The sequence below is a fragment of the Castanea sativa genome, chromosome 5 (genome assembly GCF_040712315.1).
Source record: "Castanea sativa cultivar Marrone di Chiusa Pesio chromosome 5, ASM4071231v1".
Lineage (NCBI taxonomy): Eukaryota > Viridiplantae > Streptophyta > Magnoliopsida > Fagales > Fagaceae > Castanea > Castanea sativa.
Window position 1 is genome coordinate 54,125,222 of NC_134017.1, and position 15,699 is coordinate 54,140,920.

Consider the following 15,699-nt stretch of genomic DNA (forward strand, 5'->3'; position numbering starts at 1 on the left):
ACCCGTTCCTTTAGTTGAGCAAAGGAATTCGTTTTTGATCTACCCACCAAAGACGGAAGACCCAAGTAGGACTCGTGTGGCTTAATGAGTTGGGCTCCAAACATTGTTTTGATTAACTCTTTTGTGGCGTCATCAGTGTTCCGGCTGAAAAACAGGGAGGTTTTGCTACGGTTTAATTGCTGACCCGATGAGACTTCATAAACGTGCAAGATTCTTTGGATTTCCTGACATTCCATAGTGGTGGCCCGCCGAAAATCAATTGTCATCGCAAAAAACAAGTGAGACACTTTTGGGCCCCTTGCGATGCCGCACCCCTTTAAGGTTCTGTTTTGGACTGCCCTATGGATTAAAGCTGACAATCCTTCTGCCACGAGGATGAAGAGATAAGGCGACAAAGGGTCACCTTGACGCAGCCCCCTGGTCGGCCTGATTGCACCACAAGGAACCCCATTAACCCGAATGGCATAGGTGACCGGCGACACACACCTCATGACAAGCTGAATCCACCGCTCATGAAAGCCAAGTTTCCGCATGATAAGTTGGAGGCATTCCCATTCCACACGGTCGTAAGCTTTGCTCATATCCAGCTTCAGTGCCATCTCCCCATACTTTCCTTTCCTTTTCCTGTGGATATGATTCATTAGCTCATGAGCCACTAAGACGTTATCAGTGATAAGCCTTTCCGAGACAAAAGCACTTTGGTTTTCCCCAACTACCTCTCTGAGCACCCCCTTTAACCGATTGGCAATTGTTTTTGAGGCAAGTTTATAAGCAACGTTACATAAGCTGATTGGTCTATAGTCCGAAACTGTCTCAGGGCTCCTTGTTTTCGGAATTAACACTATATGAGTTTCATGGAATTTTGGCGGAGCTACACCATTGTTAAGAAATTCTAAGACAGTATTAATAACCACAGGACTAACATTAGGCCAAAAGTGCTGATAAAACAAGGGGGGCATACCATCCGGACCCGGGGCTTTCAACGGGTGCATTTGTTTCAAAGCTCTCTCCACCTCGGGTGCACTAAAATCCCGTAGCAAGATATCATTCATTCTGTCTGTCACCTTGGTGTGGATGGCGTCAAGCAGCTCCCCACTCACCACGGGCCTTGAGGAAGTGAATAGACTCTCATAGTATTCAACAAAAGTTCTGCCTATGAGCTCCTCATCCTCCTGCCAAACACCCTCCCTGGACATAACTTTCTGGATTGTGTTACGTTGGTGCCTGTTAGAAGCCTTTGTGTGAAAAAAAGAAGTATTCTTATCTCCCGCCTTCAACTGCGGTTCCTCGACCGTTGGTTCCACATTTCCTCCTCGATCATGACATTTTGTTCAGCTCCAACTTTGTCTCATGAACTTCCTCCATGTCTACCCCAGGGCCACCAATATTCTCTAATACTTGTAGTTTTTTCCTCGGCGTGGAGATCTTCCTCCCTACATGGCCAAAAGTCGATTTATTCCAGTGAGTGAGTGCAGCCCTACACTCACTCAGGCATGTATCAAGGGGGTACGGCCCCCCCATGCACTCCGCATGTTCCCATGTCTCAATGACCAGGTCATCACATTGATTATCTCTCAACCACATAGATTCAAACCTGAATAGCTTTGGTTTGCGTTTCCTCCTCCAACTGGTCTGAGGGCATTTGAGTAGAAGCATGCAATGGTCCGATGTAGAGGCCGCAACATGGTGAAGCCTCAGTTGAGGGAAAACTGAAACCCAGCTGGTTGAGACGAAAGCTCTGTCAAGACGCTCTCTAATCCAACCCTGTGACCCCCATCTTCTACTCCATGTAAATTCAGAGCCTATATAACCAAGGTCACGGAGGTGGCACTTGTTCAACACCTCACGGAACTGATGCATCTGCCCCTCTGGTCTCGGGTTACCTCCCAGCTTCTCGCCAGCGAACATAATCTCATTAAAATCTCCCATTACCACCCATGGCAAATTTAGGCAGCCACTCAGATGTTCTAGTAATCTCCAAGATTCCCCTCTCTTCCCTGTCACCGGTTCCCCATAAAAACCAGTGAATCTCCATTGCGGGGAACCTTCAGCTTCAGTGATAACAGCATCAACATGACGGGGAGAGTAAGTTTGAATATCTACCTTCAGGGACGATTTCCACAACAGGGCTAGGCCACCCCCACGGTTGACACACGGCACAACCAAACCCTGCTGCCTTTCCAACTTTCTTTTTATACGAGCCATTTCCTCCACGTTGAACTTGGTTTAGATGTCCTTCTGAAGTATTTCAAGTTCTTTAATATAAATTATAGGGAATTGGTTTAGACTTCCTTCTAAAGTATTGCAAGTTCTTTAGAAATATACTTTTTACTATCAACAATTTAGTTTCATTGTAATGATTGTCTCTAACTTTGCCAAGAGTTTCAGTTCATTGTTCAAAAATAAATATTTTGTTCAGACTTTTATTGTTCAATCAAATTCTCTAAAACCGCATTGTACGTAGTGTAAACTGAATAGTGACAGTAAGAATCCTAAAATCATGAAAACGTTGTTGTTTGTTGTAATCGCATGCGCGTTGAATACTTGGGATAGATTCTGATGGGTGCTTACTAATTAGGGACCTCATGATCTCTTGGTCATTGTTTGCAGCTTGGTCCAAGGGCTTCTATTTTTCAATGCTTTATAAAATGGATTTGGTCCAGCTATACATGTTATATTTTCCTCATTTTGATTAATGGTGAGCATCATGTATCTTGAACAAGAGTGTCATATTGTTTCAGACTTTTATTTAAAATTTGCGAATAGATGTTATTACATTACTTTTCAAAATTTTTGCTATACACTAACATTGATCTGATTCTATTTTAGTAGTTTGTCTTGCTAGATAGTAGATACAGCCGATTACTTGATTTTGTTCTTTCCTATTTTACATAGAAGAATTTTGTTAGTTAGTTTGTATTGTATGTATGGTGCAGTAAACAACATTTATTCCTATATAGGTGGTCACCTTGTGTGATATGGCGATGTCAACTTATGAAGGTTTTGACTTAAGACAACGGATACTTGAGAGCCTAAACCTTTGGTAGAGTAAGAAGTGTGGACCAGAAATAGAATTAGAAGTATAAGAAGTGAAGAGAAAGATCAATTTTTATGACATATAATAATATATTTTCATTATTTCTTGACATATAATATATGTGTCTTCTTCAATTGGAATTTATTGTAGATGTGGGATTTGTATTATGGGTGAAAGCTATGGTAGGTTCTACACTTGATCTTATATCACTGTTCAACATGCTAGCTAGCACATGCCTTGCACGTGTAGCCCAAACTAGTAAATACAAAACTCCAGGGCCAACGGCCCCAACCAGAGATAAGACTCCACGTCTCCACCCATAAGTCTTATTAGATAAGACTATAATAGTATTAGAATCCGGTATCTAAAAAATATCCAATTTTACCATCTCAAAAGTTACTTTATCTATTATACCATACCATTTTACAATATACCCAATATTCCAACTTTTATTTTACCATACAACACATTAAAATAATATATTTACACAATAAAATAATATAATCCAATACCCAAATAAAACCCAAACCCAAACCCAAACCCAATAAAATATTTCTTTTTAAAAATAGCATATTGCTACAGTATCATCTTATTTATAAGATGGTACTATAGCACAATTTTAAATTTTTTGACAATTAGAGTTCCGGATAATACACACTTTTATGGTTTTAATGCAATAAATTTACAATGCCAATGCTCTAAGACTCCACCCATAATACAAAACCACGGCACCATCTCCATTTGCAGAGGAAAAATTATATAAGAAAGTGAAATAATAAAACAATTCCTCAAAGAGCACAAAGTTCAGAGGTGATCACAAATCAGATCGGAGGAAGCATGAGCCATCAATAGAAGGATATAAGAGTAGGCTTAGTGGAGAGAGAATGAGAGAGGCAGAGAGCAAGAGCTAAGAGAGAGAGAGACGGAGAACAAGAGTGAGAGAGAGAAAAGGTATAAGCAAATTTTAGGGATTTGAGATTTTTGATTTGTGATTGTTTTGTGGGTAATTTCTTAGACCGGATTTGTATTTTATCCTGTTGAATTCTAATTGGTCTAGAGGTTAAGGATGATATTTTTGGGATAATTGATTTTGTTTAGACCAAAGAATTTTTTGGATACCAATGTTTACTAGGATGTACCAAATTTTTTGTTTTTTGGTCACAAGGATGTATCAAAAATATGTAACTATATGGTTTGGCCATAACTCAGTTTTTATAACTCAATACTCATAACTCAATTTCCACTTTTTCTCAAAAACTCCAAAATTCTTGTTTGGCAACATAACCCAGTCACATAGCTCAAAATTTAAGTCTATTTTTTGCCAAAATGGTGGAGCCCACCCACTGACACCATATTGTTTGCTTATGGTTGGTGCTCACGTGAGGATTTCTCTTACCTCTCGCAAGACATTTTCTCCCAGTGCAGCATGCCCAGTCGAGAACAATCTGACTTTCAAGAACAAATATCATCTCTTATGTCAAAGACCCACACAAACAGCTCTAAAGCCAACCTCAACTTAGCAAAAACAACATTCAACTTCCCAAGACCAAAAATCAAAGTCCCAAAATCCGATATTCAAACGGACCCAACAAAAAAACTTCCCATTTTTAGATACATGATCATCAAAACAGTGACTATCGCTCTGTTTGTTTCAAAGTAAAATATTTTCAGGAAAATATTTTCACATTTTACGGTGTTTGTTTTGCAATAAAATATTTAATCAAAAGTAAAATATTTTCAGTCAACAAAAAATAAGCAAGGCAAATTTGTGTAAAATATTTTACGCTTAAAATATTGGTAAAACATTTTACATTTTGTTCTCTCTCAGCTCAATACTCTACCTATCTCTCTCACTCTCACTTTCACACTATCAGTATTTTCTCCAAAACTCAGTCCACCATGGTCCTTCTCTCCCACCTATCACCGGCTTCACCTTAGGCACCACTCAGTATCGGCTCCTCCCTTCGCCAATGCTACCCATCACCAGCTTCACCTGAGTTTTTTTTTTTCATCTTCTTCATCTTCTTCTTCTTCTTCTTCTTCTTCTTCTGTAATCCTCCATTGTTGTTGTCAGCTCCACCATTTCTTGGCCACCTCCACTGTCATCAACTCATCCACAGGTTCTTAGTTTTAATTTTTTCCCTTTACTGTCGAGTGGGTTGCCGATCTGGGTTTTTGCTCCGTTTGGGTCTAGCGTGGCTACTTTTGTGGGTTGCCGTGGATGGTTGGGACAGATTGTGGGTCATGGTGGTGGTTCATGGTGGCGGAGGGTGGGTAGCTAAGATGGTTTGTGGGTTGCTATGGTGACTGTGTTGTGGTGGTGGTTGGCTGTGAGAAATATGCCAACAATGATTTTTGTGATAACTCTGTTGAGAATTTTGCACTTTCTTTTCTTTTGCAATCATCCACGATTCTATACTTGCATTTTAAAAAAATTTAAAACACTCTGATTCTTTATTACAATTTTCGGAATTCTGCACTGTTGCAAAGGAAAAAAAAGGGCATTTTAAACAACAAAAAGAAGCCTCAAAGCCCTTCTTTTCAAAGTTCTCCCCTATTGGTGTGGGTGTGAGTTTCTGTTAAGTGATTGGGGTATTTGTGTTTCATTTTGATTAGAGATTTCGGGAATTCTTGGCATATTTGTTTTGTTTTTTTTATTTATTTTTTCTTCTTCCAGTGTTGAACTTGATTTTCAAGATTCACGGTAGTACTTTTTGTAGTCCTTGTAGACTTTGATGCTCCCTACGTCTCTATGTATTTTTTGGAAGTTAATAAAAAAAATTTAATTTTTTAATAATTTTTTCTGTCCATTTTACGTTGTGCCAAGTACTGAAAAATATTTTGCACAACATTTTCATGTACATAGTCAAACACGGTAAAATGAAAATATTTTCCTGCAAATATTTTACATGTAAAATATTTTACTTCGAAACAAACAGAGCGTATAATAACATAGATGCAATCGAAACAATCAAAGTGATAATCAAAACATGAATTCAGCTAATTACCATGGACTCATTGAGGTCAATTGCATTACTCCCAACCATCAAAACTTGTCCTTAACTCAAAAACAGCAGTAAAAGTTTTCAAAAAGCAAAAACATAGAGTAACACCCCAAGTTATAGATCCTTTGAGAGAATCAAAGCAAACCCACTTCACAAAAAGCCACACATATTTCAAAACACAAAAAGCTAAACAGAAACAAGCAACCAAACCGACCCTTTAATATTATATCCACCTCTCTCTCTCTCTCTCTCTCTCTCTCTCTCTCTATATATATATATATATATATATATATATATATATATGTCTCTCTCTATCTCTAAGATCACTTGCTTAACCCATTACCTCACAAACAAATATAGCTCTTAATTTTAGTGTTTTTTTTTAAACTTCTTTTTTATGATAATGTTAAGCTGCAATAAAACACACTCACACACACACACATAGAGAGAAAGAGAGCATATCAATTTTATCTCAACTGGCTTTGCAGTTAGCAATGTATGATCACGAGTTATGAAAATTAAGTGATATCACTTAGTTTTGTAGGTTTCTAAACAGCCTCTTAGTGTTTACATATTTATTAAGGTTAATAGCTAGCAAATTCAAGATAAAATATTGATTTTTTAGAATATTGATAATATGACATTAGCATATACATATATATGTATTGATATCTTCACGAATTTTAAGTTAGATTAAATTATTGCAATGATATTTTAATTGCAATAGATAATTACTTAATTTTTCTCAATGCGATAGATAATGAAATAATTGAAATCAGGTTATTGCAATGATATATTTATTGCAGTTTTGTGTTTGCCATTGCAATAGATTGTAAAAGAATTAATATCAAATTATTGCAATGATAACTTTGTTGCAATAAGCTATTAGTTTGAAATTTTCATTACAATAGATTTAAAAAATAGTTGGTATTAATTTATTGCAACGATTTCTTCATTTTAAGTTATTGTAATAATTTTTCCTAATATATTAAAATTTCTATTGCAACTGAAAAATTATATGTTATTGCAACTTTTTGTTGTTGATGTAATAAATTGGTGGTTTCTTTAATAAACTAAATATTATTTAAATAATATATAAATAAAAAATGAATAATTACAGTAAACTCACCTGTGGTATGACCCGTTTTCACTTTGCCTACCCGTGGTTTAATCATTTACACTTTGCCCACCTGAACTTCAATCTGTTACCCACCTCACCATCAAACGTTAGAAAAACACCTTTTTATTCAAAATCAAAACATAACACGAATAAAAAACATGAACCCACTCTTCTTTTCCTCACGAGCCCTAGAAACACAAAAATCCCTTGTATTGAGCTAGGGTTTCGATTTTTCTGATCGTGCTTTCATGTGAGGGCCAGGTTCTAACTTTGGGTTGTCTTAAGGCATTGAATGTTCGAAGATAGATCATCACTAGGTATGACATTTCTGCTTTATGTGGGTTTTGGGGTTTAAAGTTTTAATGGTAGCTTTGATTCACAGGAAGAGAGCAACACAAGAGCTAGAGAGAAATTGAATTGGAGGCGCAATATAATCAGCATGAATCTTCAGCCACCCAACGTAAATCATGTTAAACCATCCTATATCTCTGAAGTTTGTGGGATGTGCAAAGTATGGTTCTGGAAATAATGCCAACCTTTCAAGTGGGCAACCACTTCAACTGCTAGAAATGTCAAGGCCATCACTAAGAATGCTAAAATGATTCTAAACAAGAATCTTCCTTTATTCGATTTCTCATTCGCCATTGTAACTCCCTGACCAAATATCAATCTATTCTTAATGACACCAAGCAATGTCCAAAGACCATTTCCGAGCCATGCAATGGAACCGATAGCACGATGTGCCTTTAGAAGCAAAACCCATGTAAATTGTTTTGCATTCTTTCCCCTATCCTTATCAACCGTTGGAATGCAGCCTCAGAACCATTCATATCTAGTACAGAGTAATTGTGGTTCTCCATGGCTACTACTTACTACTACTGGATTAACCTTCCTTTTACTCTGTTTTGGCTAACTAACTACAAAAAACTATTAATGGAGCTATATTTACCTCTCAAGTGTATATAATTCAGACAAAGATACACAAACAACTCCATTAAAACAAAGCACACAAAGTCCATTATACAAGAACCAATCCCTTAAAACCTTAACATTTTTAGCAATTCTATAAAACCCAGATCCAATATTGAGAAACTCAAATACAAAGTTCCCAGCCTAACTACAAAGAAACAGAATTTCCATTCAAAATTTGAACTCTTCAAAACCCAGAAGCCAAAATGGGAGAACTCAAAAAACTCATATGAGGACCGACCACAAAGAATCAGGTCCACCACTCAACTAATGAAGAGAAACCCAGTTCAAGCCTTAGCATTCCACACCAAATGATCAATGCCCAAATCAAAACCCCAGCTCAATGTAAGGGATTTTCATGTTTCTAGGGCTCATGAGGAAAAGAAGAGTGGGTTCGTGTTTTTTATCCGTGTTATGTTCTGATTTTGAATAAAATGTGTTTTCCTAACATCTGATGGTGAGGTGGGTAACGGATTGAAATTCAGGTGGGTAAAGTGTAAATGATTAAACCATGGGTAGGCAAAGTGAAAACGGACCATGTCACAGGTGGGTTTACTGTAATTATTCCTAAAAAAAAAACTCACTTAAATTTTTTTGCTTGAAGACTTAAATTATATTGGGTCTATCCTCAGCACATTTGGTAAATATTAATAGCAAGTGGTGCTTTACAAACTTAGATGGTCCAAGTTCATTTTGTCAACATTGGCACAACAAATTCATATTAGGGTATTTAAAGTGGCAACAAAGAATAATAAATATTATTAATAAGGAGATTTGCAAGAAACTATTAAGGATATATAACGTATTTGGTTCTTAATTTTTAGGATGTGTCTATTAGGTCATTGGTTAACAAATTACATATTTGATTAACAAATATAACTTCAATTTTGATATTTTTAATGGCATTCAAAATTTCTAGAAAAACGCATTTCAGTAGAGAGAGAGTATGACAATGCCTCACCGTTGAAAATCACCACTCTTCTTCACTACTGTGCCTCACAGCTACTCGGGGATTTTGATCATGAAAGATAAAGGAGTCCAGTGAATCGTCTAGAGTTTAGAGATTTTTTTATCCAAAATATCTACTAAGCATTAGTATTGGGGTAGAATGTCAAATGAGTTTTGATAAAATAGATGAGATAACTTTTATAGTGTAAAATGACAAATGTTTTAAGAATCCGAATTCTAGTGCTGTTATACGTGTGGGCCAAAGAAGACAAGATAGGGAGAAAGGGATTGCAGCGGAACTCATTCTCATGGGCCATGACAGAGTCATTCTCATGCAAGTAGTAGATTTTATCGGTTTGTATGATGATGATTGTTGTTGCTGTTGTTGTTGTTGTTGTTGTTGTTGTTATTTAGTAAGTGTAATGAAAAACTATATACACCCAAATAAAATTGTATCAACACCCTCCATAACACACATACAGACACACACACACACACACACACATATATATATATATATATATATATATATATATATATGGATAGATTTTATATTATTGTTATTGTTATAGTTTTAGCATTTTTCACCTTTTAAAGGCCAAAAAAATTTAACAGATTAAATCTAAGACAAAATATACTAGTCTAAAAAAATTAGTTCAACAACAAAAAATACTAATAATAAAGCTAAAAAAAATTAAGCTCAAACAATATATTTTACCCAAAACAAACAATTGGGCCATTTAAAAAGTTTTAAACTAAAATCCTTAGCAATAAAGTAGTAGAGTCAAAGGCTGAAACTGCTGCATTTCAAATCTTGGCTCCATCTTTGCTATTATTTGACCTATATAAAAAAAAAAAATACTTATATTCAGATAGTAATAAAAACTTATTTAATCAAAGAAAAAAGAAATAAAAATAATGATAGCTTGTTGCCAAAGCTAAGCATGACTAGATAGACCCCTTTCTTTAATGACTGTTCTTGTTGAATGTATGTATATGCATCATGTATGATGTTGCGGAAGTTACAAGAAAATAAATATATTGCTTTCTAAATGGAAAAAGAAACTAAACTTCCAAATGAAAATCTCGAATCCAAAAGGGGTCCCTTGAATCCATAAGGTAATAAGGTCTTGGAATCTACCAAAGAAAAATAGAGAAAGTTTGTATTTTTATAAATTTGAACACTGAATTGCCTTGAAGGTTACAATATATTTAAATAGTAAAAGAAACCTCTAAGTAGCTATGAAAACGCCCAGAAACTCTAATATGTGGTAATAACGTAATTAGGTGGCAAAATAATGATTTTCGTCAAAAATAGCAAAATTTAAATAATTGCAAAAATTGAAAATATTGTCCCTAAAATACGTCCCAAAACAGATAAATCTTATTATGACTTTTAAATTAAAAATTATTAAAGAAAAACAGATATTTAGCAAAAATACTATTTTCGAGACATTAAGGAAGAAATTTATCTAAATTTAGGCATTTTCCTTCGACTTACCAAAATTTCATGCAATTTCCACAGGTTGCCCCGATGGCCTCTGCTAGCGTGTGTATGTATATATAATACGTTTCTTTCTCAAATCTCAGGGATAATTTAGCTGTTAATATAGTGCCGTTTTCAGTATAAATATCAAACGGTACGACGCCGCATGAGACGATGAGCTGCTACCAAATCTCTCTCTCTCTCTCTCTAAATTTGTCTTATAATTTTTTTTTTTGAAAGGATTTGTCTTATAATTTTGGTGGGATAGTTACATGCACCCGAAACGTTTGATAAAATTCCTGAGTGTTCTGTTCTGTCTCCAAAAAAAACTCGTTGCTCTCTCTCTCACTCTCTCTATTTTCTTGATGGTTCTGATACCAATACTTAGTTACATGCACACAAACTGTTTGATAAAATTCCTGATTGTTTTTTGTTCTTATTCTGTGCCGTGTCCAGTTCGCAGGTCTAATAAGTGGACTTACTGAATTTTCATGGTCTGACTGACTGCCACAGCAGTTTGCCATCTACATTGGCCAGGGTATACATTTCTAGGTGCACACAAAATGCCCACTAGTCTGTGTGTGTATTTATCTTTGTTGAAGTAAGATTGTTCTGTTCCATTTCGATGGCGAGCCAAGTCAGTAGAATATTCATTTCCGTTGCCCATTGTAGTTGTGGTTCTCATACCTCTCACCAGTCACCACCAGTTGCATTGCTCATTGTAATATCCTGCAATTTAAAATAAAAAACCTTCAACATGAGGACACTCTGTAAACATTTATTTGCTATTAGAATTAGAAACCCTTCTTCCTTATTCTATAATTTTAAGATAAATGGACCAGTTGAACCAACATGCCGGGTTCCGGATTTTGTTGCCTCTCAATGGCTGCTTCGTCCCCATATGTCATTACTACAAACATATTTTTTTGATTTAGTCAAATTTTCATACCCTTCGAGTCTGCCTGTTGTTTTCAAGGTTGGTGTGCGGCCCTTTTGTTCAGAAATTGCTCCATTGGGTCCAACATTTGATTGCACTGTGAAAGATGTTGGGGATAATAAATGTTTAGAAAGTGATGGTGAAAAGTTGTACAATGCTGTTGTCGAGCACTCTAATGCGCATCATAACATGGAGAAGACTCTTGACCAAGTTGGTGTGAAATTGACTACTGATTTAGTAGTACAGGTTCTTCATAGGCTCCGGTTTGAGGAGAAAATAGCATTTAGGTTTTTTACGTGGGCAGGGCATCAAGAGAACTATGCGCATGAGCCTCGGGCGTATAATGATATGATTGACATACTTTCTAGTACAAAATACAAGGTCAAGCAGTTTCGAATTGTTTGTGATTTATTGGATTACATGAAGAGGCATGATAAGAATGCTGTACCTGTGGAAGTTCTGTTGAAAATTTTGAGACAGTACACCGAAAAGCATCTAACCTATTTGCAGAAATTTGCCAAAAAGAAGAGGATAAGGGTGAAAACGCAGCCAGAGATCAATGCCTTTAACTTGCTGTTGGATGCTTTGTGCAAGTGTAGTCTGGTTAAGGATGCTGAAGCCATGTTTAAGAAGGTGAAAAACAAGGTTATGCCTGATGCAAATACTTACAATATATTGTTTTTTGGATGGTGTAGAGTAAGAAACCCAAGTAGAGGAATGAGGGTACTGGAAGAAATGATTGATTTGGGTCATACGCCTGATAATTTTACTTACAATACCGCCATTGATACCTTTTGCAAGGCAGGGATGATAACGGAAGCAGCTGAACTCTTTGAGTTCATGAGAACGAAAGGTTCTACCATGTCTTCTCCCACTGCTAAAACTTATGCAATCATGATTGTGGCTTTTGTCCAGAATGATAGAATGGATGAATGCTTTAAACTTCTGGGGCATATGATACACAGTGGTTGCCTTCCTGATGTTTCGACATACAAAGAGCTGATTGAAGGGATGTGTCTGGTTGGAAAGATTGAGGAAGCTTACAAGTTCATAGAAGAGATGGGTAATAAAGGTTACCCTCCTGATATTGTTACTTATAATTGTTTTCTCAAGGTCCTTTGTGACAATCAAAAGAGTAGTGAAGCACTTAGGCTTTATGGCAGAATGCTTGAGGTGGGTTGTGTGCCTAGCGTGCAGACCTATAATATGCTGATTTCAATGTTCTTTAAGATGGCAGATCCTGATGGGGCATTCGAGTCTTGGCACGAGATGGATAAGAGAGGCTGTGCACAGGACACTGACACTTATTGCTTGATGATTGATGGGCTTTTTGGTTGCAATAAGATTGAAGATGCATGTTTTCTTTTGGAAGATATGGTAAACAAGGGAATGAAATTGCCATATCGGAAGTTTGATTCATTTTTGATGCAGCTTTCAGTGATTGGTGATCTCCGTGCCATCCACAGGCTTTCAGAGCATATGAAAAAGTTCTACAATCCTGCTATGGCAAGACGAATTGCACTGAACGAGAAGCGAAAGAGCATCAGTTTGAGAGGGAAGTAATACTAGGTAACAAGCTGAATTTCAGTCTCTAATTTAAAAGCTTTAGAGAAACTCAATACAGATATGTCCGCAATTGCAATTGTAACAACTTTAGCCTTTTTGTCCCTGTTAGATGTAATTTGGGTATTTTGTAAATTGAAATAGCAACTCTCTTTTGAGCTTCATTTTGTTAAATTTAATGGTGAATTGCATTTTCCCACCATGAATTATGAGGTTAATTATAGTCTCTCTGTAAGCTTTAAATTTGAGTAAATCAAACTTCTAGATTTGGGGTCAGTTGCAATATCTCATTAACATTAAAGTTTCTCCGATTTGTGTTGTATTTTACCTTAAAATTCACATGCTTAACTATGTTCAAGAGTTTATTGTTCTTTATCTTTCCTCCCTGATATCCCATGATGAGTATGTAGAAAGTGAGGTCAAATATGAAGGAATTGAAGAGATTTTAATAGTAGTAGGATATTGTAACTAATTACACGGTTTAGGGGGTTGATTTCTCAAATTTAAAGTTCTAGGAGACATTGCAAGTGACCCTATAGTTTAGGGTTTGAAATTGCAATTTACCATAGAGTTAACCTGGAATATAATAAAATTCAATTCAACCTGTCTTTGGATTTGTATTTGTCTTTTCTTTTCCTATATTATTTGAGTATCTGAAAGTGGATGTTCTATACACATTAGAAAAGAAAAGAATTTCTAGGTTTTCTAGAATGATTATATCTCTTACCAACTTATGTGAGGTTATGCACTACTTTGAAAGCTTAGAAAAAAAATTGTACTACTTGTTGAATTTTTTATTTGTCATTATTAAAAATGGACTCTGGGATGCTACAAACTTAGTCCAGATCAGTTTCTGGTTGATGTTTAGTGCCCTAGCTTCTTATTTATATCAAGACTCTAATGGCATGGTACATTATCTGAAATCACTCTAGGAATCACCAACTGTCAAAAGATTCTGAAATTTTCCTGAATTAAGGACCTGGACTTTGTCTGTTGTTTTACAAATTGTAATGGTTGTTTTCTGGGAGATAGGCAGATTTTACTGTTACATTGACAACAGCGCACAATCGTTATCATTTTACTCTTTGTTTGACAGTATTCCTTTTCTCCTCTCTTGATACTTCTTTTTAAATATGCTTCAGGAGATAAGACACTGGTAGACATTGGGGTACAACTGTCTCTATGGATAAATGTCATGGCTTAGCACTGATTGTCCATGTCACCACAGATCCAACCCCTATCTCTTGATAGTCCCACGTGGGATAATGAACCATCAGGCTGGAGGCATTAAGGGGTTGCTTGGAGAATTTTAGTCATCTGCTGGATTTTGGAAAGCAGATATAATTCATTCTGATGATTGCTAGATGATTGATATCATCCACACATCTTTGCTCAAGGAGTTAAATTTTAGAAGTTTTTCAGCTTAAAATCCATCAAAACTACATCCTCATGTTGGAGTTTGAGAAAGGACAACTATAGGCTCTTACTGGGAAACTAAATTAGTTGAAAGATTGTTCTTGAAAGATATCAGTTGATGGGCTCAATGCAGCATGTTGAAATTGATTTCAGTGGTAAGTGTATTTGCCAAGTAGATACTCTTAAATCTTTTCAAGTTAAAGAATGAAATCATTTGAAGCATATTTTCTTTGGAGAACAATTATACGGATGTTAGCATGGATGCGCAGGGTAAATTTTGCTGATGTAGGAGCAGTTTTCATTTGAAAAACCTGATTTGCTTACATGCTTTTATTTAAGTGAATATTTAAACTGACATTTATACATGTATGATATAAACTTCTGATACTTGCACAGGCTCCTTGTGTTGAATTTTGATGTATGCATTTTGTAGTCTTTTTGTTGTCTGTGGCAAAATAAAAAGATTTAGAAACTACCTTTTATCAATTTTTACAGTGTTGTAATTTGATAGGCTTTTTTCTTTGTGAAATATAGTCAAATGGCAGAATGAACTTTAAAAATCTTGTCTTTTCATGTTTCCTAGGGCTTTTGGAGGAAATGTATCAGGTGCTCTAAAGCATTTAATGTTGACAGAACTCATCACCCTAACAGGTTGTCAAATTTTGGCTATAAGTGTATTTGTACTAGGCTTGGATCTTGAAAAGCAAAAATAAAATATAAAGAAGGCAATCTTGCTAGCTTTAACAGTGACAAATGGCTTTGGAGTAGCATTTCCAATGATTCTGAAAATTCTGAGTAATTATGCTGTATGCAATTTTTTTTATAGCTTTTTTATTTTTGCTTTTTCGTTTCCCTTTTATTTTTGAGAATCAGGTGTCTTTGGCTTTTTAAGTTGTAATATTCTCCATAACTGATCATTGTGTATGTATCATAATCTCCTGGAATCTCTCACCATGTCCTCTCAACATCAGTTTTGTGTCCAAATATGTCTTTCATGAACTAAATTGCACATTAAGTACAACCTTTTCTTTTGAGAGATTAATCAGGAACCAAAGCTGAGATCCTGGTTGAAGATAGCTAGCCTGGCAATGTTGATATGGTGGAGTGTTGAATTTTCTGTAAGTGGGTTGTGGGTATTAGCCTAGTATTGTTAATTAATATATGTTTTATTTTAGGTTAGAGTGGTGTTATGTATACAGAACTGATATAAAATGATTT

General features: G+C 35.8%; 2 protein-coding genes across 4 annotated transcripts; one reads left to right on the top strand and one right to left on the bottom strand.

Moving 5' to 3' along the window:
* Positions 1–1,317: 1,317 nt before the first annotated feature.
* On the bottom strand, positions 1,318–2,205 carry LOC142635419 (uncharacterized). Its single transcript, XM_075809574.1, has one exon. The coding sequence runs from the start codon at positions 2,203–2,205 to the stop codon at positions 1,318–1,320; it is 888 nt and encodes a 295-aa protein (XP_075665689.1).
* Positions 2,206–10,582: 8,377 nt separating this feature from the next.
* LOC142634011 (pentatricopeptide repeat-containing protein At1g73400, mitochondrial) lies at positions 10,583–15,217 on the top strand. 3 transcript variants are annotated; one of them, XR_012844024.1, is made up of 3 exons: positions 10,583–13,071; positions 14,208–14,636; positions 15,065–15,217. XR_012844024.1 is itself a non-coding variant. In XM_075808274.1 (2 exons), the coding sequence occupies exon 1, from the start codon at positions 11,323–11,325 to the stop codon at positions 13,063–13,065; it is 1,743 nt and encodes a 580-aa protein (XP_075664389.1). In that variant the 5' UTR covers positions 10,583–11,322; the 3' UTR covers positions 13,066–13,071; positions 14,208–14,722. The 3 variants fall into 3 exon arrangements, 1 of the variants encoding a protein (XP_075664389.1); XR_012844025.1 differs by having other exon boundaries at positions 14,211–14,636; XM_075808274.1 differs by lacking the exon at positions 15,065–15,217 and having other exon boundaries at positions 14,208–14,722.
* The last annotated feature ends 482 nt before the right edge of the window (positions 15,218–15,699 follow it).

Bases quoted from the DNA above. Each gene is read 5' to 3' on its own strand.
- LOC142634011 (XM_075808274.1), top strand. From the start codon at position 11,323: ATGAGGACACTCTGTAAACATTTATTTGCTATTAGAATTAGAAACCCT.
- LOC142635419 (XM_075809574.1), bottom strand. From the start codon at position 2,205: ATGGCTCGTATAAAAAGAAAGTTGGAAAGGCAGCAGGGTTTGGTTGTG.